A 21,451-nucleotide genomic window follows, 5' to 3' on the forward strand; every position below is an offset into this window, starting at 1 on the left:
TTCCATGTAGGGCTCGTTTAGCTTCAATGATTGCTAGATAACTTACAAAAACAACGGTTACTTCACAAATAATAATTTAATAATGTGTTTTGAGGATACTGATGACAACATTAAAGAACAAATTACTTGTTTACTTAATGATGAGAATACGTATTTCGCTTCTTCACAAGCAGAATCGATAGAAGAGTTGATTTTTTTTTGGAGAATATTTTCGAAACGTATGGATATAGAGAGCGCAAATCAATTTGCAAGTAAATTCGTACACCTTTTAGGGGAACATATTTTTTCCCAGAATTATACTTCTAAAAGCAAGATTAAACGTTTTTACACTCATCATGAAAATCCTTTTATAGTTTACTTGCATATTTTATATTTGAAATTCAATCTAAAGAACTTTTCTGGTCCAATTTCCTGTACATATCTTTTAAGCATCTTATTTGGTGATGGCAATACAGAATTTTCAAAGTTTTTATATAGAATACACGTTTTTGAAATTCAGAATATGCTTCTTTTACTATCCTCATATTATTTAAACATTAATTGGTCATATGTTTGCAGATTGATGCCAGGGATATCTAAATTTTATTCTAATGATTCACACTTTGTTCAAAGTAATAGACGTGGAAATGGAGCTTCAAATATACGTGAAATAGATTCCAATTTGCCTAGTTACTCTATTCATTTAAGCTCATTTTGGATTTTGAGGGATTCTATTTATATTGTGCTTTCGTTAATTTATTTCTCAAGAAATAAAAACCTAAACGACTTTATAATTGACAATTATTGTGGCTTACTGAAAGACTTGACTTACCAGAAAACTCTGTTGCTAACCGGACCTAAAATTTCAAATAACAATAAAAGACTTCCCAGTTTATTAAAATTAAAGGAGAGATCTTGTATCACCTCGGCAATTCCTTTGTTAGATGTGCTAATGCAATTTCTGTTAAACTCAAATGAGAAAGAAATTGTTATTAATGAAATAATATCTAGGATATCTAACGAACATCTAGTCGATTCTGGAATATATTTGAAAGATACCAATTTTAATAACAGCGAACATAATTTAGGGATTTGCATAGCAAATCCACAATTTGGGATTACTTTAAGAGCTTCTTACAAATTTCCCAATTATAATACATGTATTGATATATTACTCAAGGGTGGAGAGTTTCTATTTGTTTATCCAAAACCGAACTTTTTTGATCGTTTAATAAGGAAAATAAAAGATAATACTTTTAATGTAGGAATGGATAGTATAAGCAATAAAAATATTGGTGAAAACAGACTGAGCACTTTATTAGAAGAATTTTTTCCAAAAATAATACTCAGGTTATCAAAGGACTTTAAATATCTAATAATTGAAGAGATATCGAGTGAAACTGAAAAGAATCTTAAGAACTCATTTACGATTGTTGATAGAAGGAAAGAAATTCGTTCTATCTTTAAAAGAAGGCCAAAAAAAAAAAAAATTCCCGTTGAAAATATTGTCTCTACAAACATTGGCTACCCATCGAAGCCTGAATCGATTCCGATGCCAAGTCCAGGTGTAATTCGATCTTGTTTTTGTTGCTTTCAAAATGAATTTGATGATACTTTATTATTTTATAGAACACTGAACATCCAAACAAAGAAAAGATGTTTTAAATTTCTTTCCGTTAAAGTTAAAGATTTGTGTGTTAAACAATGGCATGCTATTATTAGGCAATTTATCGATTTAAAATTTTATCAAATTTCAACAAATAATACAATTTCAAAAAGCTTAATTAAGATAACTAAAAACAAGAAATATAACAAGATTAACAGCTTGCAGCTTAATTTATACAAAATAACCGAGAAATGGTATGAAGAGGTTCTTGCAAAGTGGGAAATTCATTGGAATTGTAATTCAATTCCTGTTTCAGTTCATAATCTGTCTCTGAATGCTAATCAACATATTAATAAGAATAGAAACGAGTCGGGGTATACAAAGCAAAATTTTGGGAAATATCTAAAAAATATTTCTCAAACATCTCAATTAGATAATTTTAATCTCTGGTTTTTTGGCTCTCATTTGTTAAACCAGAATACTAGTATGCATATATTTGTGAATAAACCCAAACTAACCGCACTAAAATCTCTTCAAAACTTAAAAGGGTATTCGATAGAAAATATTTGCCCTATTGAGTATGGAAGTAGCGTATCCAACTGGATTAATTTTCTGCAATATAAACTATATAGTTCATATCCTTTGCACACATTCCCAATTATTGATAGGGGAGTAAGATTTGGAGCACCCAATTCGCAGCTTTTGAGCGATTTATGGTCTTTTGGAATTCCGAGTAACTTAAGGACAAAAATTTGGGAGATAGCATTGGGCAATGATTTAAAGGTATCTAACGAACTTTTTAAAATTTTAAATTTACAGAGTAAATTAAATATAGAAAAAAATGGTAATTGTTTAATGAATTCCCTCATTTTTCGTTATGCGCTTGAAATACAATATATTTTTTATAACAAAAGAAGGAATTCTGATATAGGAAAGAAGTTATCGCCATACATTGAAAGGAAGGTTGAGATTTTGAATTCTTCTGCGTCACTGTACTATCCATACTTTTTTTCACAACGATGTGGGTTTGCAAAGGAATTCGACTATTCAACTTTTAAGTACGAAGAAACTTACAATTCAACCCCGTTAATAAATACTGATGAATATTTTATTGATATAAATAGTGTTCATATTTCGAAGAAAATCATAAAGACGGACTCATTAGAAAATGAATTTTTTACTGAAAGAAATGATTTTGAACAGTTGTACAATTCTAATGATGCCCAGTTTATAAATGATTTCAATGCGAATAGAGTGCCTAATTTAGATTTTTCTTCGTTTGAGGCATTAACATTAACTAGATTTATTCAATACCATGAAGTTTCAAAAACTCATGATTCATTTTTCCAAGAAAATATAGACTTATCCAAGAGGAATTGTGATCATGGGAACTCAAGTTCTATCACGATAATTAAAGGACTACTTGATACTATTGGTGCATTAATATTACACATACCTAACATTGGTTTCCAACCCTGCATAATCAACTATCTATCTGTATTTTTGATGTATATGGATCCGCCTAGCGCATTTAAATGTATGTTAAATTTGATCAATTCTTTTGATGTTCTCTTTATTTCAAATGATTTAACTTCTTTAAATGCGTTTGATAGTTTTGAGAGATGCTCATTAGGATTATTATCTGAATCTTCAACTGAAAGCTTTCTTTTGAATTCGCAATACTATAATCAGTTTCTATATAGTAATGATAATATTTGGATTTTATTTTCTCATATTTTCCAAAGCTTTGTATATTCAAAATTACCTCAGCTTTACCAGCACTTGTTATATACAATTGGGATAAGTTTTGAAAATATAGTTATTCCATGGTTCAGACATATTTTTATGGATACTTTATCGCTTCCTGTTGTGCTTGTTATTTGGGATAATTTCCTTTTAATTGGACTACCTTTACTTTTTCAGGCTGGCCTTTCCCTATTAAAGCTTTGTGAACCACAGATTTTGAAATGCGAACGTATAATAGATGCCTTAAATCTTCTATTAAACAATTGTGACTATAACTCATTCGTAATTAAGCCTGATTCGTTCGCTGCCACACTAAGGGAAATGCAAAAAGTATGTGACATAACCGAGATCACATCTATTGTATCACAATACAAGTTGATCGAACAAAAAAGATGGATATTGAGAAGCCAGCAGGCGGTTAGGAACTACTTACTTAGTCAAGGATATTACTGTACTTCCACTCCTAATACTCCCAAAGGGAGATAGTTTATACGACCTACCTCGATATAGACTAGAAACTCCTATTATAAAACTCATGTCTAATACTAAAAAGTCAAAAATTGCGTGCCTAACAAAATTAAAGGTTTCTCTATCATTTCTAACTAAGTCAGATTAGTTTGACTAACTCAACTCAATTTTTTGGAAAGTTATTAGACTCTAAATGCTCATATAAAATTTCGATTATGAAACCATAACAAAGTCATTAGGATTTATTTTAGAGATTTAATTTTTAACTTTATATACGTAAATGTTCGAGTCTGTTGAACCAGCAAACAACGTTTTACCGTCATTTGACCAGGTTAGTGAGACGCACCATGGCAAACCATTCTTTATTGGTACCGGGGGAGCGAACTCTGCAACCGGCAATTTGTGCTCTAACTCCCAAATACGTATGAACTTATCAGTTGCAGCGCATAACCAATAGTTACATGGTGAGAAGCAAAGTGCATTTATTGAGTGGTTTGCATCCAATGAGTACAGATGTTTACCTTCGCTTACATCCCATAACATAACAACGCCGTCCTTACCTCCAGAGGCACATAAAGAACCGTCTGGAGCAATAGTTACTGTGTATAATACAGAAGAATGGCCTACCAGATTGCATGTTGGCTTAAAGTCATGGCTCCATACTTTTACAATCTTGTCCCATCCACAAGACACAAACAGGGGTTGACTTGTTGATGGTGAGAAACGCACACATGAGACCCAGTCGTTGTGCTGGCCATCTAAAAGAGTATACATACAAACTCCCATCGCATTCCAGACCTTAATAGTATGATCGCGCGATCCTGAAATGATCTGTCTGTTATCTGGTGACAATGCTACAGAAAACACATCAGATGTATGACCTACGAAGTTACGGACTGACTTTCCTGCATTAACATCAAAAAGTCTCAAGGTTTTGTCACATGAACCAGATACAACATAAGACCCATCACTTGAAACTGCAACATCATTAACCGCTTGGTTGTGACCTGTTAAGCGAGTTTTAGCAGAACCTATCGAATGTTGATCCTTATTTGCATCACTTAAATTCCATACAAGGACGCTTTTGTCACGACTTGCAGAAACTACGATATCTGCGTTATCAGGAGGAGCTGCTATTGATGTTACCCAATCAGAATGACCTGACAAACACCCAATGTAATCTAATGAACTTTCCATTGTAAAACTTTCACAAACTTGAGAATTTTGTGCTCCAGGCTCTATTTATTATGTTAATAGATAATTCAATTGCAATATTCTTTCTCAGTTATTCTAGACACGTCTTTGCAATTTTATTAAGACACGACAATTTTCAAACTCAAAAAAGTGACTTGTTGAATAATAACAAATGAATAATCAAAATACTAATAATATTGCTGTCTCAAAAACACCCGCCTAGTGCTTTAATAAGTTGCGCTTTATTTAAAGAAGTTATTCTCAAGGCCTATATTAAATGAATGTAAACATATTAATGAAATATAACTTGTTTGGTGACTAGTTAGAGTTATTTTTACAAATTTGAATCCAAATGTTTGGCGGCGGCTACATGTATTTTCAGTTCAGTGCATGTGTTTGCAAGTTTTAGATAATTTAGAATTAGCAAATTCTTCATTTATAGAGTTTAGATATATAATTATATCTTTCTTAAATTATTATGTGTTTCAAAAAATACGAGTTAATTAAGGAGATAGGTAGTGGAACTTTTGGTAAGTATTTACTTCATTAGATTACAATTATACTCACAACTTTAGGTCGCGTTTGGATGGCAAGGGATTATGACAACAATGAACTTGTAGCAATAAAAAGAAGACCAAAATGGCAAAACATTGCAAGGTATGTTTATGAAGTTCTTTTTTTGGTTACTCATATTATGTTAGCCGTGAAGTTGAGGCAATGGAAGCAGTGAAAGGAGAGAAAGGAATTGTGCAAATTCAAGGATATTTTTATAGCTTAACTCCTGGAGGAATAGTCATGCAAAACATTGTGATGCCATTAATGTCAAAAAGTTTAGGCACTTTTATAAGAGAAAATAGAGCATTAAGAAAGCAAAATCCATTACATAGAATATCTCCAGAAATGGTAAAAAATATCTCATTTCAAATCGTTAAGGGTTTGGCTGCATTACATTCATCTGGATATACTCACCGTGATTTTAAACCTGATAATATTTTATTGATGGATTCGGATAACGGTGGAGAGTTCCCCATAATAAATATTTGTGATTTAGGTAAGTCGTAATTTTACTGGTTATTATTAATTTTGCTTTAGGATCTTCAAAAAAACTACAGAATGATAGCATTCACATGCCCTATGTAGTCAGTAGGTTTTATAGGGTAAGTTCTTGACTGAGAAAAAAGATCAATTTATATTTTTGAAGGCACCTGAATTATTATTAGGAAGCTGTGATTATAATGAAAAAATTGATATTTGGGGTAGGTGATGTTTATACATGTAAATAAATATGATTATTTTTTTCAGCTTTAGGTTGTATTTTCGCTGAATTATTGGCACTTGATCCTATTTTTGTTGGTAAGTATTTCACTAAAGACAAATTAAAAATAAACTTTTTAGGTCGATGCCCTGATAAGCACAAGGATAATAAGGTTAATTTTATCAAACAAGGAGTTGACGAGCCATTTCAAATTTTGAAAATTATTGAAATATTGGGTAGTCCTGGTTCAAATGATATAGAATTACTAAAAAAAATGGTTCCGGAATCAATAAGTAAGATACTTGATAAGTGCCTGTTTGCCTCTGAAGTTTCTTCAATTTCATGGTTGGAATTATTTGAGGGTTTTTTTACAAATAAGTATGTTTTTGATTAACCAAATAATCAATTTGTTATTTTTTCAGAGAAAAATTACTAATAGAAATTATTTCTAATTGTATGCAATGGAATCCTATTAAAAGACCATCAGTAAGTTAAATAGTAAATGATTTAAAATTAATAAAAGCTATTTAAGGCTGTTGAAATATTGAAAAGCAAGTACTTTGAAATTTAAATTTATTTTTCGTAATAAATATTTTTGCAATATTGCATTGTGGGGTTTTGTATTTGCGCTTTTTTTTTTTTTAAAGTTACATGCCAAATGGAAAATTGTTAGTAAATATTCAATTTTGAACAGTTGTCTTTTAAATAGGATGGACTCAGAATCTGAAAGCGTATTAGGTATTTCTTTAGATACACGAAAACTACATTTGAGTAAGTTTTTTTTCTTTTTTTTTATAATTAGTTGATTACAAAACTAAATTATTAGATAAAATATTTAAGGATATCGGTGAAATATTGATAAGAGTAAAGGAACTTACTGAGATTGATAATGCTGCTGAAGCATTTGATTATTCAAGGAGAATAGAGCTTGAAATGGCCAATTTTGAAAAAATAACAAGTATTAATGATGACCAAAAATCTGTGAAGAACATTTTAATTAAAGAAATAACTGGCATGGAAAGTGATATTGAAACACTTAAATTAGAGTTTTATAGGATTTCGAGCCAACTTTCTGATGCGGTTAAAGAGAAAGATGATTTGGAATGCGAGTTGAATAAACTCAATAATAAGTACAAAATAACAAATGCTGAGTTAAACGAAATAAAAAATAACTTATCAATAAGGTATGAGAAATTTAAAGAACACGCAAAGATAAATGATTATATGAAAAAAGAAGTTGAAGATTTAGAACTGGCAATAACACTAGAAGAAAATTCAATTGCTGAAAAAAAGAGGGAATTAAAAAATTTGGAAATATTTAACATTAGAGAAGAAGTTGAAAAAAGAAAACTCGATAAACTGGCTTCTCAAGCAATATTGGAATTAAAAAGGAAGGCTAAAGTGAGGGAAGTAATTGAGGACAGAATAAATAATGAGACATATTCTATTCCAGTAAAGATTCAATATGTGAATAAAGAAAGTGGAAACACATTTACAGAAGATAAAAAAAATTACAATAAAAAAATAACCAAGATTGGACAAACAAAATTATGTAATTCACTACAAAACATCAAAGTAAAAAGAATATCAACACTTTAAGTAAACAATTGAAGTGGGAAAAAACTCATTAATTTAATACAGGTTTAGCTTCTTTCTGGTGAAAAATTTGAATTTGCTCTTTATTGTTATCCAATCTCGTTTTAAAATCTTTAATAGTTTCCTTGATTCCCTCCTCAATATTAACCTTCGGTTGCCACTTTAATAATTTGATTGCTCTAGAAATGTCAGGTTGTCTCTTTTTAGGGTCATCTGCTGGAAACTTTCTGTACGTCACCTTTAAATTGGGGTTTACATTTTTTCTAACTATTTCACCAAGTTCCAGTATCGAAATTTCGTTAGGGTTTCCTAAATTAAACGGGGTATTATCTAAAAATTCTTTTCTGTCAATTTTCATTAGTTTGTAAAGAGCGTCGACCATATCAGAAATATAGCAGAAACTTCTTGTTTGCGTTCCATCACCATATATAGGCAATTCACCATTGACCAATGAAGAAAGGATAAAGTTTGACACTACTCTTCCATCGTTGAATAACATTCTAGGACCGTACGTATTAAAAATTCGAGCTATTCTTACATCAACGCCATTATTTCTATAATATTCCATACAAAGAGTTTCGGCAATTCGTTTTCCCTCATCATAGCAACTTCTAGTTCCAATTGTATTCACGTTTCCGTAATAAGATTCACTCTGGGGATGAATTAATGGATCGCCATAAACCTCCGAGGTAGATGCAAATACAACTCTTGCGTTAGTCCTTTTGGCTATCTCTAAAATGTTCATTGTTCCTATAAAACATGTCTTTAATGTATAGATTGGGTCCCTTTGATAATGAATGGGAGACGCAGGGCACGCAAGGTGATAAATCTCTTCGACTTCTAGTCTAATATCGTCAATAATATCGTATCTAATTATTTCGAACCTTGGATTGTCTCTGTACACGGAAATATTTTTTATGTCACCACTAAAGAAGTTGTCTAATGCAATTACATAATAACCTTTATCCAATAAGTATTCGACTAAATGAGAGCCAATAAATCCGGATGCCCCGGTGACAAGAACAGTAATATTTGACATTTTTTGAGTATTTAAAGTCTAAGTACAGCTGCATAACTTTTTTAAGAGAAAAAGCAAAATTATATATTTGCGCGCCTTCAACCACATGATACCATAGCGCCATAAGCGGCAAAATGTGTGTAGAGTGTGTGGGTATCTTTTGCGTTTCCCCACATGTCGAAAAATTGTAATAATCAACTCTGTAGAACAATTTCAAGTAATTTAAACTTTGAGTGGTGAAATATTTTCATTCATTACCGTAAAATATTTTCATTTTTCCAGATTTTTTTAAACTTGTAACCATTCATAAACTATTCAATTTACAAAAAAATATAGCCCAGAATAAAATATTGGTTGCCCTATATAATTTAATATGGGTGGCTGTAAATCAAAGGCTAATAAACACATTGAAAATAAAGAAATTCCACAGGCCCCGGAATTAAAGGTTGAAAAACGGCCTCTGGTAGAGCTTCAGGATAAGATAACATACGAGGGTGAGTGGTTAGGAGACAATAAACATGGGTATGGAATTCAAAAATGGCCAGATGGTGCTGTTTTTGAAGGGAATTTTGTAAATGGTACAGCAAATGGATACGGAATATTCATTCATACTGATGGCGATAAATATGAAGGCGAATGGCAAAATGATAGAGCACATGGCCATGGCACATATACGCACTCTGATGGAAGTAAATACGTAGGTGAGTGGAAGAATGACAAGAAGCACGGTAAGGCTATTGAAAGCTGGGTTGATGGTAGCCACTTTGAGGGAAGTTATGCATATGGTCTTAAACAAGGTTTTGGAAAGTTTTCATGGCATGACGGCTCAAAGTATATTGGTAATTTTGACGCAAACCAAATAAATGGTTATGGAATTTATTACTGGAATGATGGAAGAGTATATACGGGCTATTGGCTAAAGAATCATATGTTTGGCTATGGAAAATTTGATTGGACTGATCATAGATGTTATGAAGGACAATACATTAACGATAAAAAAGATGGTGATGGGAAGTTTACATGGCCTGACGGTCGAGCATACATTGGCCAGTGGAAGAACGGAAAACAACACGGAATTGGCATATTTTATAATATTAAAAAGGAAGGTAAGGTTGGAGAGTGGAGAGATGGAAGTAGACTGAGGTGGATCAAATCTTCTCTTGAGAATGGTGAGTTGGTAGGTGAGGGTTTGAGTTTAAGAGAAGAGTACTCTAAACAAAGAGAGGAATTTTTGAAAACAAGTGATTTGTACGAAAATTATAGAAAGCTTCCAAAGAATGATATGGAACTTCAGCAAATGAGGATATTACAAAAGTTCGATGAACATCTACTCACTTTAAGTGACTCAGAAAAAAACTTGGAATCAAACAAAAAAATGACCTTTGATGTTTTGGGTTTGGATATTACTAATAATCCTGCTACACACTCGAATAATAATGCGGATTTAGTCCTTGGTGGCGCAGATCAGGTGGACAAAGCTCTTAGTGAGCATGGGCCAGCGGACTTGGATAATTTGCAGACAGAAGAAACGAAGAATGAAGAAAACCTAGATAGTTCAGTGAATATTGCCGACTATACCGTTGAATCATGCTTAGTGGACGAAAACCGTACTCAGGAAGAGAAGCTTGTTAATGCCCCACACTCAGAAGAGAAACTCCAAGCCGACACGGAAATGGTAGACCAAGCCCAGGAAGATGGTAGCGGAGGCCCTGAATTTATTGGCGGGAATTATGCTTCGAATGCATTAGATAACTGTGAAAACAGAATAGTATTGGAAAATTCCGGAGCCGAAAGTTCCAATTCAAAGTTGGATAGTTTAGAAGTTAAATCTTGCAATGATACAGACGTCCAGAAATTGGAACCAGAGACAAAAGAAGCTTTGGTAGAAAATATAGATTCTGAATTGAAGGCAAATTCGTTGAATGATAAGGACTTTGAAGATATAGTTGAAAAAAAGGGGTTAGAAAATTCAAAATAGGGTAATGATAAAAAGTATCTAGCGAAACGATAGATTTGAAATTATATGTATATGCGGTTTAGTTTCGTTGTAGAAAGTTTTTCTTTAATTTTGTGGGATAAATGCATTATAGTATTTTTTTTTTAACCTATTTGCGCGGAGTTTTTCTTAAGTTCATTTTATTAAATAAAATATTTATGTCATTTGATAATAGACGAAGGTTGCTGGCATTTGAGTTATCTGATTATTTCTATAATTACGGTGATGAAAGATTTATTTCTAGTGAATGGTTTCAATACTCCATTGAAAATAAATATTCTAGGCTTGTCTTTGTTATTACATCATTTTTGAATGGTAAAAATGTTGAGGACGACTATTTAAGGGATTTTCATTTAGAACAAAATTTGAATGAAATATATGAAATTTGCAAATATGATCTTTTTTCATTTAAAAATTCAGATGATAAGTATCTATTTGATTTGTTCAGCAAGCTCAAACAATTCGTTAACAGTTTAAATTCATACCCTATTGGTATTTATGAATTCAAGTCTTTTATTGATTTTTCATCAATTAACAAGAAATACATACTTTATTTAATATTTTGGGTCGCAATTAAGTTTTTTGAAAATGCTAAAGTTATTGAAAATGATCTAAAGTTCAATCAAATGGTCTACAGTTATTTGAATTTAGCATATAATATTGATCATGCCATTTGGGACTTAATAGTGTCAGATTACATACTTTCACTAAGAAAAAAGGGAATTATTGAAATCAATTCGATTCCTATTGAATTGAATGATGAAATCGAAACACTTTTTTTTTTATTGGTAGGCCCATATAGTATTTGCCCGGCTTTATGCAGCTTACTGTTATTATTAAAATCAGAAATAGTCAGAAGTAGATTTGATTCTATTAATTACAATGCTTTCGTTAAATCTATTATTAATCAAATTATTCTATTGATCACAAATACTTTAAAGGAGATTAGCCCAGATATGGCGGAGCTTTCTTTTACAATAACTGTTTGCAGAATGATTTCAAATATTTCCTACGATTTAAATAATGAGTTAATTCAACAGTTATTTTTACTAAAACATCGTCAAAAAACAATTACAGCAAACCCAAAAAGTATAAATCCATTATTTCTTGATAGATTTATTTTGTATAGTTTTATTTCAATAGAACAATTATGGCTGGAAATTACCAAGGATGAACAGTTTTTTTCATCAATTATAAACCACATTCCTACATTAGAAATTTCAACTTCAACTTTGTCACTTATGAATCCAGAAAAAGAGTTTGTTAAGTATACAATAATTTTGATTATTCTTTTTTCAATGAATAATCAATTGTCTATTACTGGTAGTGTGAATAGAAATACTGTCGAGATAATGAAAAAGTTAGTAGTAATTTCCGATGAACCTATTGAAATAATTTTAAAGTACTTTCTATTTCCAAACTATACTGGAACTTCAAAATCTGAATCAAATATATATATATTTTTCAGACTATTATCAGATAATATTTACAATATATCAGTTTCATCGAACGTAGTTAAAAGTATTTCTAACTTAATTCAAATAAACTATTTTTCATTATCAGATACATTTCTTTACAATTATTTGGAATCTTTCCCTAAACTTGTTAAATTTTGTAGTATAAATGAAGAAACTAATAGACCTAATAATGAGGAAAAAGTAAATCTCCTGAACTGTATAAACTCCAGAGGATGCATATTAATAGATGAAATGTATTGGTGCAATTCTAATCTGATACAATTATTGTTAAATGAAATCGATATAAAACTTGAACACATTTTGCCATTTATTTATTCCATATCTTTAAGTATTACCAGTATACAATCTGTCATAAATAATCGGATTTCAGAAAAGTATGGTTATTCAAGTAAAATTAAGGAAGTTTTTTCAATCCAAAAGAATTTTAAAATTAGCAAATTAAATCGTTCAAATATTAATAAATCTTCAAACTTCTTATTTAAAACTAAAAACATTGACATAATAATAATATCTATATTAGACTACATATCTGATTGGATTAAAAAAAATGACAAATGCATTTCTTTTGAATGGTTATTGAAACACTCAAAACCATTCTCACAAACTAATTTAGATGACGAAAACATACAAGGATATTTCTCAATATTTCTCATTTATTTTTTTTCAAGAACAATTGAGGCCGATAAATTAGATAGAAAGCTAATTACGACAAATTTTCATATCGTACCTTGGAGGAGTATATTAAGATGGGTAGACTCATGGGAGAAATTACCCTTTCAGAGCGTCTTAAACCCTAGAACTTGGAAAGTTATATTCTCCGAGATTATCGCAATAATGATCCCGGAATCATTAATAATACCTTCAATTCCTAATAGTTTTACTGAAATTCAACCTTGGTATTTTTCTTTGAATAATGTAAATCTTTTTAAAGAAAGAATAAACTTATGGTTAAAGGATCGCAAGAGCTCCTTAGAATCTTTAAAAAATGAAGTATCTTTATTTGATAATGCTGAATCTACACTGAAATGGCTAGAAATGTTTTATTTTGAACCAAATATGGCAGTATACTTCACACTAGAATATATTTTTATTCAAGAGTCAGTCTACGTTAAAGAATGCCATTTTCAAGAGTTATATTTTGAATTATGTTCAAATGAAATAAAACTTAAAGAATTTACTTCAAATCCAGATATATATATTAAAAAAGCCAGCAATTATCTTTCTGAAGAAAATTCAATTGAAATACTGTGCAACATTTCGCTCATAATGCTTTATTTTCATGAAGTAATTAAACATAAAAACCCAATTATTAATCATTTTCAAAACGCAGATTTTGAAATATTTTGTATTATTTGGAACAAATATGCAAACTATAGTCAAATCGAAAATCAATTAACAAGTAAACTGTTATCTATGTTTTTTTCAAATATCTTTTGTAGAAATACGAATATTGTACAACAAATTGTAGAGCAAGGATTTCAATACAAAAGTCTTAACAATCGTGTGGATTTCAATGTTTATCTCGAAAGGACACGTTCATTTATTGATAGAGTTTGTTATAATACTCCACAGATACTCTGCGAACATACCATTCTACCTAAAATAGCAAATAAGTTGGACAAATTACTGAATACCAGATCGCTAATTGATTTGTGGGGAAAATATAACGTTACAGATACTAAAATGTTCAGTTTTGATTTTCAAATAGAAAACCAAATAATTCAGTGCGTTTCATTATTATCATGGCTTTCTAATATCATAATTTCCCCATCTAAATCAACAAATTATTTATCAGAAAACTCTTCTAGCGAAAAGACAGCATTCCTGCCCGTTGCAGAAAGGTCGGTTGTTAGAGTTCTTTGTATAACACAAGATATAATAAATTCCCAGCTAGGTAGTCATATTTATTGCAATTTGATAATTAATTTCAGTATTTTACTGAAGCATTCCGCCCACTTCATCATTTCAGTGGCCAATTCATTTCCTCAGCTAAATAAAGCACTAAAGGATACCTTGGCAGCATTAAAGCAACTGATGAATGACCACTCATTATCAAATTCCTCAATTAACCACACTATTAACACAATTGATGAGATAATTAAACAAAGGTAAATGGCGGCACTTTGTGACGCCTTTTTTTGTTCAATCATCTAATTTATGTTGAATTTTTTGTACTTAATATTGGGCAAAATTCCGATTTGTTTCTTTATAGAACAAGGATTGGATATGTAATATTCGAGACATTTAAATAAATCCTTGAGGCACGTAGAAAATCTATATTTCGATCATTCTAGAAATTTGAAAATGAGGAAGAAGAAAAGTTCTTCAAATATTAACGAAAACTCCATTGTTGAGAATATTGAAAGACTTCCTTCTCTGGGAAAAGTTCCCGAACATGAAGGTGCAATTTTAATGAGCTCGGAGATTTCTAAAAGCATGAAGCGTTCTTCTTCTCAAATCTCTGATGAATTGGCGATTTCTTCATTATTAAGTAATGCAAAGTTTACTTTATCTATTGTAAAAATTGGTGGTAATACAAAGACCAAATATGAAAAAAATACTCACGGTTTTATCGTTGTTCATATTTTGTCATGTAAAGCAAATTCTCTTATTTATACATTAGATAACAAATACGAATTTAAAATGTCGAATGGAAGCTATGTACATATTCCTCCTAACCATTTCTTCTCATTCCGGAATCTATCTAATGAATCAGCCAAGGTGTCTTTCGTTGTATTGCCAAGGAAAATTAAACCAATTGATGGTGAGCCTGCATTCCATCAATTAGTTGTTAATTGAAATCATGTAAAAATGTTAACTAATAAATGATTGGCTCTTTTTTTTTGGTGATTTAAACAAAATTATGCAATATACTCAATTACTAATTCAATTTTTGAAGGAGCCTAGTTACAAAATTCAATTAGTTTAAAATATTGTGGCTATTCAATTTCTATTTACTTTTTGAATAATATGTTTTCTAAAATAAACCAAGTTTCTTCAGTAATTACTTAGATCTTGAATAATTTCTATATTCTTTTGATTTCGCATTTTCATTATTGAAATTGATCTTTAAATTTTTACAATCTAATAGTTGGCAATTTGCATCATGGAGATGCAACTTGACTATAGATAACTATAAATACGGACTCAGAATGTTTAATGAATTCTTAGAAAAAGATTTGCTGTAACTAGAAACATCTACTCTTATTTAATTAAAGTTCCTTTTGCAAAATTGAACAAATTCCTAATCTTTATTTTAGAGTGTTGATCTTATTAACTTTTTATTTCTTTTGTGTTCAGTTATCCCTAGAACAAAAGGATAACAATATTAAGTTGAATAGACCCTCAGTGAATATAAATAACTAGGAATATTAATAGAGAACTATACAGATCTAGCATATAATTAAATGATGAAAAGTAAAAAAATCACTTCCGATTGATGAAGTGATTTGAATTATTCAATTTAAAAAGATTACATTATTATTCACAATTATAGACTCAAAACATTGCACATCAGTAATTAATTGAGAATTTGATTTTGGTTGAAAGTTCACGGTGATTAATAACTTTTGAAAAATGATATAAAAATTTATTAGCAGTATTGTCAAGTATTAAATATAATGTGCCCCTCTTTGATCGTGCCACATTTGAAATAATTCAACTAAGTGTATAAAATATAAAATTTTTTAAATCTTAGCATAAAAATTAACAATAAAGCTTTGACCATTTATTGAGTTGCATTTATATCACTTCTATTTCTCGAGTTTATGGTAATTCACTAAATGACAGACAATTCTAACCGGAATCAAATAAGTAAATTCAAATTTGTTTTCCTTGGAGAACAGTCAGTCGGGAAAACATCAATTATCACCAGATTTATGTATGATACGTTCGATAATAATTATCAAGCAACAATTGGTAAGTTGGGACTTCGTATTATTAGTCTTTATTAATTATGAATTCCAATTAGGAATTGATTTTTTAAGCAAAACACTATATTTGGAGGACAGAACTATTCGTCTTCAACTATGGGACACTGCTGGCCAGGAGAGATTCCGAAGTTTAATCCCTAGTTATATTAGAGATTCTTCTGTGGCAGTAGTCGTATATGATATTACGAATAGATCAACGTTTTTGAACACGACAAAATGGATAGAAGATGTCCGAAACGAGAGAGGAAAAGATGTCATAATATCTTTGATTGGTAATAAAGCTGACCTTGAAGATAGAAGACAAGTGAAATATGAAGAAGCGGAGAAACTCGCACAAGAAAATAATATTATGTTTATTGAAACCAGTGCAAAGAATGGGTACAATATCAAATCTCTATTCAAAAAACTTGCTTCTACGCTTCCTAATCTAGATTGCGCTCAGGAAGGGAAAAATGAAGCAAACAGTTCTGGTGGCTTGGAAAACAATATCAATAAAATTGTTGATTTACAAGCTGGTGATGAAAGAGCTCGTTTTAATTATAAAAAGTGTTCGTGTTAAGGCAATTTAACTACACAAAATTATTCAATCAAAATATTATATGCTAGTAGTTTTGTTATAAATTTAATTTTTCTTTTTATTTATAATTTCAGTTGGCTTAAGAATTTAAGAATAGCGCCAACTGAAGTACGACGTGTAATAAAAATTGTTAATTGCAATTAAATTCAATGTAATTTGAAATCAACTGACTGGAAAATTGCTAGAGTGTTTATGGAGCACATAAGATATGGATAGGAATGGTTGGAGTGAATACTTGAAGAAGCAAAGACTTCAGGATTTAAAATCTCTAGCAAAGCAATTAGGCATTTATATTAAATCCAATACAAAAAAAAGTGACTGTATCGACATAATATTAAATAATTCGCCCGATCATCTTTTAAATTCAAATAATTTTAGTTGTGGATCTAGAGATAAACTTTCAGCTGAAAAACAAAATTTTTCGCCTGAAACTTCAATTTTACCCAACAATGAACCTACAGATTTAAATACAGTTGAGATAAATGAGTATTTCCATTTATTTTCAGGAAATATTCGAGATTCAACCTGTTCAATGTGCCAGCAAAACCTTTGTGGCAATATTGTTAAGTGCAACGCCTGTTACAGAACATTTCACCCTCGTTGTGTAGGTTTTGATATAGAAAGAGCTGAATTCAATAATAATCACATGATGGTTTTCATTGAAAGTATATCAAAAAAAGAGGGAAAGAATATCAAAGTTAATTCAATTAATTTCATTTGTCCATTTTGTAGGTTCTTTGTGATCGATCCATACAACAAAATAATTAAGCCACTTTTTTTTACGACTTTTTATTCCTATACTGCAATTCACAACATACATCCAAAATATGGAAATATAAACTTTAATAACTCAAACCATCTTCCTCATTTTACATCTAAGTATTCTTTTTCACCAAATATATTTATGAATGAAGATTTAGAATCTAATGAGTCAGATATTTATAACATTATGGTTTATTGTTTAAGACTTGACAGGATGGATCTTAATCACGAGTTTCCTAGAATTTTATCTATTAAAGCTAATGGTAGAACAGTTCAAAACATTGAATCACCAAGTTACGACCACATTAGAAGAGATTGCCCATTATATTTGAAAGATTATTTAGTTAATAGTCAGCTTACAACGAAACAAAGCATCAATATTTCGTTTAGTACAATAAATGCCTTATTTAAAGACTCAGAAACTGATGGGTTATTACCCATTCCTACAGCACCATATATAATTGGTTTATTTTTGACTAAAACAATTAGTTGCAATAATATTCTGAGCATGATACTTTCTGAAAGTACATTATCGATCGAAATTTCAAAATCTCACTTCAAAAACATTCTAGAAAATACTTTTCACTCGTCACCTATAAATAACCAGTTATATGATGAATCGTCAGATGAAATAATTTGCTTGAATAAAGATCAATATTTAAATACCTTATGCCCTTTAACTATGGATACTATTGAACTTCCTGGCCGTGGAACATTCTGCCATCATATAAATTGTTTTGATATTAAAGCTTTTATTCAGATTAATTCAACAATTAAAGCTTTCAACACTAGATGGAAATGCCCATTGTGCTATCAGATAATCAGACCAAGTATGCTCAAAGTCGATAGTTTTGTCAAGATGATTATAAACAACCCCAATATTCCCAGAGAAAACAACAAAATTCGAATAAATTCGGGAATTTTTGATAAAATTGAACAAAATGAAAATGTTTCTGAAGAAATCTTCGTAAAAAATTCGACGGACTCGATTAAAAACGAAACTGCAAGAACTAACTCTTTAACTTCGCCAATTATCGAATATTTAAGTACGGCAAAAGAAGAAATCTCTAAAGATTCAGATTCATCTTTTTCAAACAAGATAAATGAGCGTTACGATGCCAAAAACGAGATAATCAACATTTCTGATGACGATGATGATGAAAATGTGATTGTCGAAGATCATTTTACTATTAATGAAGATGAGCTCAATTTGTTGCTCAGAAATTCCAAGTATATAGATATAAATACTGAGAATATGAATCGTTCCGAAAATAGCAAAGAAACATTAATTCAAGAATATAATGATGATTCAATTCATTTGGACAACAGAAAAAAAAGAAAAGTTTCCGAGGATCAAATTCTTAATCCAAAATCTGCAAGGCCAACAAACCCTTCAAATAGTAACAAGACATCGATATCACTTAGAATATAATCTCACGTTTATAAGAAATTTTAATATTTATATTATTATAAACTAATATTTATATAAATAATTCTTGTTTGTACTTTTGTTAGACTGTGATGTATGAAATGGAAGATGATGATATGTGTTCACTCCAGTCCCAGACAGTGAATTACTTTTTCTAGCGGCTATATTGTTTGATTTTGAATTTGGTTCAATTAAGGGTTCATTATAATATGTTATTTTGCTTGTATTGCTCCGATTTGGTTGCATCTGTAGATTAATCATGTTTAACTGATTGGAGCCATGGCAATTCATTTTAAATTTGTTTAAAGATTCCGGAAGATTATTCATGTCATTTGGACTGGAAGTGTTTTTTCCTGATACCGTATTACTTGATTCTGGGTTCTTGATCAAAGAGTAATCTTGTAAATTTTGTTTTATATTGTTGTACATATATGCTCTTGGATAATAAACATGAGAGTTTCCACCGCAATTTGTACTTACCGAAAATGCGGAGTTAACACTATTCTTTATTACTGCACCTGTTGGTATATACTTTGAGTTTTTAATACCACTATCCGTTAATTTTGCTGCATTATCATTTGCAGAGTTCGTATGATTTCCTATATGGCCCGCTTTCTTTAATGAGTTGTTTATCGAACTAGAGTAATAAGAAGTTGCGGACCTCATTTGTCTTATGTGCTTTTCATCAACCTTCCCATTGGAATAATTAGAAATGGTTGGATTGTTGCCGAAGGCAATTGTCTTATTATTGTTTGAGCCTGAAACAAGAGTATTATATACTTGTGAAAAAAAGTTTCCTAGTAGCCCTCCTTTCTTCGTATTATCCACTGTTGGGTATTTATTAATAGAACTTTTGTTGAATTGTAGCTCACTTTGGAACCTGCTATAGATTGTTTCATTGGATTTACTTTTAATATTGTTGGAATTAGCCTCCGGCGAAGTGAATTCAGCAATTCCAGAGCTTTTATTATCTTTAAAACTATTCATTTTAGTATTGTCTGGATTTTGAGCATGCTGGAATTTGTTACTAATTAACCCTCGTTTACGCCTTGATATTTCTGAATACACTAAATTCCTGTAGTCGTCAATTGATTGTTTAACGTTGTCATTGATTGGTATAGTAATTATATGATCACAGTTTGGTTCTTCATTTGGATTGTGAAATATAGAAACAAACGGGTGTTTTAATGCATCAATTGCAGAAATTCTCTTATTTGGATTAAATTGTAGTAATTTATCTAATAAATCTAATGCTTGTTCGTTGCAATCGGCTTTTGGGTTTATTTTTAATAGTAAGTTTTTCCACTTAAAAAATATATCCTTTTTATTTGGCTGGTTTATCTCAACCTTTTCTTTTAATGACTCGATCATTGTAAGAGCAAAAGGTGATTGGATTGATTCGACATCTTCACTGGAAGGAAAATCTATGACGCTTATGATTCTTTCTAGTTGATTCATTGTTGATGAACCTGGGAAAATTGGCTTCCCACAGAGTATCTCTCCCAAAATACAACCTAAGGACCACATATCAATCCCTTTTGTATATTTTGTTGATCCTAAAAGTATTTCTGGAGCTCTATACCATCTAGTAGCAACATAATCCGTAAGAATAGGTTGGCCATCATCAGAATTCTCCATTTTATCATTGTTACTAGATGGTATATTATTTGTAATACGTCTTGTATTAATAAAGCTCCTAGATAATCCAAAGTCTGCTACCTTTACATGGCATTCAGCATTAAGGAGAATGTTTGATGGTTTCATATCACGGTGCAATAGCCCACCGCTATGTAAGTACTTAATTACCTTAATAAGTTGATAAACTACATATTGTTTATGAACTGGCTCCAAAATATTTGCTCTAATTACTGCATGTAAATCTGTTTCCATATAGTCAAAGACCAGATATACATCTCTGTCATTGTCTGCTCTCATGACGTTTAATAGGTTTACAATATTTTCATGGCCAGATAGTTCTGTTAATATCATAATCTCTCTAAACGTTCTTTGAGCATCTGTAGAATTCTGAAATGCATCAAAAATTTTTTTAACAGCGACAACTTCTCCAGTCCTACGATCAATAGATTTCCAAACTATACCATATGCGCCTTTTCCCAATTTTTTGACCAATTCATATTTCCTCAATACATGCCTATCAACTCTATCGCACATGTTTTTTCTATTTCTTTAGTTATTACTCGGCTTGAATGCAATTCTTACCTGTGGAATTTGAATGATATATATATATATATATATATATTATATATATATATATATATACATATATATATATATATATTACATTAGGGTTCAGTGATAGAAATCCAAGAAAATGATATCAATTATTAACGCAAAAATATATATTAAATATTTTAGAAAAAGCAGTTCATAATAATTGAATCAAATAAATTGATG

At 30.5% G+C, this 21,451-nt stretch overlaps 10 protein-coding genes across 10 annotated transcripts; 7 read left to right on the top strand and 3 right to left on the bottom strand.

The window, feature by feature from the left end:
• Positions 1-82: 82 nt before the first annotated feature.
• Positions 83-3,817, top strand: cubi_00564 (TBC domain-containing protein; the record flags this gene model as incomplete). The annotated part of the gene is made up of 1 exon (XM_029017578.1): positions 83-3,817. One exon carries the CDS (start codon positions 83-85, stop codon positions 3,815-3,817), a length of 3,735 nt encoding a protein of 1,244 aa, XP_028873376.1.
• A 237-nt stretch (positions 3,818-4,054) lies between these two features.
• On the bottom strand, positions 4,055-4,996 carry cubi_00565 (guanine nucleotide-binding protein; the record flags this gene model as incomplete). The annotated part of the gene is made up of 1 exon (XM_029017579.1): positions 4,055-4,996. One exon carries the CDS (start codon positions 4,994-4,996, stop codon positions 4,055-4,057), a length of 942 nt encoding a protein of 313 aa, XP_028873377.1.
• A 475-nt stretch (positions 4,997-5,471) lies between these two features.
• On the top strand, positions 5,472-7,847 carry cubi_00566 (protein kinase domain-containing protein; the record flags this gene model as incomplete). Its single annotated transcript, XM_029017580.1, has 9 exons — positions 5,472-5,523; positions 5,569-5,650; positions 5,695-6,008; positions 6,086-6,150; positions 6,214-6,253; positions 6,302-6,346; positions 6,389-6,626; positions 6,958-7,019; positions 7,075-7,847. The coding sequence occupies 9 exons, from the start codon at positions 5,472-5,474 to the stop codon at positions 7,845-7,847; spliced, it is 1,671 nt and encodes a 556-aa protein (XP_028873378.1).
• Positions 7,848-7,875: 28 nt separating this feature from the next.
• cubi_00567 (dTDP-glucose 4-6-dehydratase-like protein) lies at positions 7,876-8,883 on the bottom strand (the record flags this gene model as incomplete). Its single annotated transcript, XM_029017581.1, has 1 exon — positions 7,876-8,883. The coding sequence occupies one exon, from the start codon at positions 8,881-8,883 to the stop codon at positions 7,876-7,878; it is 1,008 nt and encodes a 335-aa protein (XP_028873379.1).
• A 352-nt stretch (positions 8,884-9,235) lies between these two features.
• On the top strand, positions 9,236-10,840 carry cubi_00568 (uncharacterized protein; the record flags this gene model as incomplete). The annotated part of the gene is made up of 1 exon (XM_029017582.1): positions 9,236-10,840. The coding sequence occupies one exon, from the start codon at positions 9,236-9,238 to the stop codon at positions 10,838-10,840; it is 1,605 nt and encodes a 534-aa protein (XP_028873380.1).
• A 176-nt stretch (positions 10,841-11,016) lies between these two features.
• On the top strand, positions 11,017-14,448 carry cubi_00569 (uncharacterized protein; the record flags this gene model as incomplete). Its single annotated transcript, XM_029017583.1, has 1 exon — positions 11,017-14,448. The coding sequence occupies one exon, from the start codon at positions 11,017-11,019 to the stop codon at positions 14,446-14,448; it is 3,432 nt and encodes a 1,143-aa protein (XP_028873381.1).
• Positions 14,449-14,640: 192 nt separating this feature from the next.
• On the top strand, positions 14,641-15,135 carry cubi_00570 (uncharacterized protein; the record flags this gene model as incomplete). Its single annotated transcript, XM_029017584.1, has 1 exon — positions 14,641-15,135. One exon carries the CDS (start codon positions 14,641-14,643, stop codon positions 15,133-15,135), a length of 495 nt encoding a protein of 164 aa, XP_028873382.1.
• A 983-nt stretch (positions 15,136-16,118) lies between these two features.
• On the top strand, positions 16,119-16,827 carry cubi_00571 (Rab6 protein; the record flags this gene model as incomplete). The annotated part of the gene is made up of 2 exons (XM_029017585.1): positions 16,119-16,254; positions 16,307-16,827. 2 exons carry the CDS (start codon positions 16,119-16,121, stop codon positions 16,825-16,827), a joined length of 657 nt encoding a protein of 218 aa, XP_028873383.1.
• Positions 16,828-17,053: 226 nt separating this feature from the next.
• Positions 17,054-19,039, top strand: cubi_00572 (uncharacterized protein; the record flags this gene model as incomplete). The annotated part of the gene is made up of 1 exon (XM_029017586.1): positions 17,054-19,039. One exon carries the CDS (start codon positions 17,054-17,056, stop codon positions 19,037-19,039), a length of 1,986 nt encoding a protein of 661 aa, XP_028873384.1.
• A 42-nt stretch (positions 19,040-19,081) lies between these two features.
• cubi_00573 (mitogen-activated protein kinase) lies at positions 19,082-21,208 on the bottom strand (the record flags this gene model as incomplete). Its single annotated transcript, XM_029017587.1, has 1 exon — positions 19,082-21,208. The coding sequence occupies one exon, from the start codon at positions 21,206-21,208 to the stop codon at positions 19,082-19,084; it is 2,127 nt and encodes a 708-aa protein (XP_028873385.1).
• Between the last annotated feature and the right edge of the window lie 243 nt (positions 21,209-21,451).

Source organism: Cryptosporidium ubiquitum, assembly GCF_001865345.1.
Source record: "Cryptosporidium ubiquitum isolate 39726 chromosome Unknown contig_7, whole genome shotgun sequence".
In the NCBI taxonomy this organism is placed as follows: domain Eukaryota; phylum Apicomplexa; class Conoidasida; order Eucoccidiorida; family Cryptosporidiidae; genus Cryptosporidium; species Cryptosporidium ubiquitum.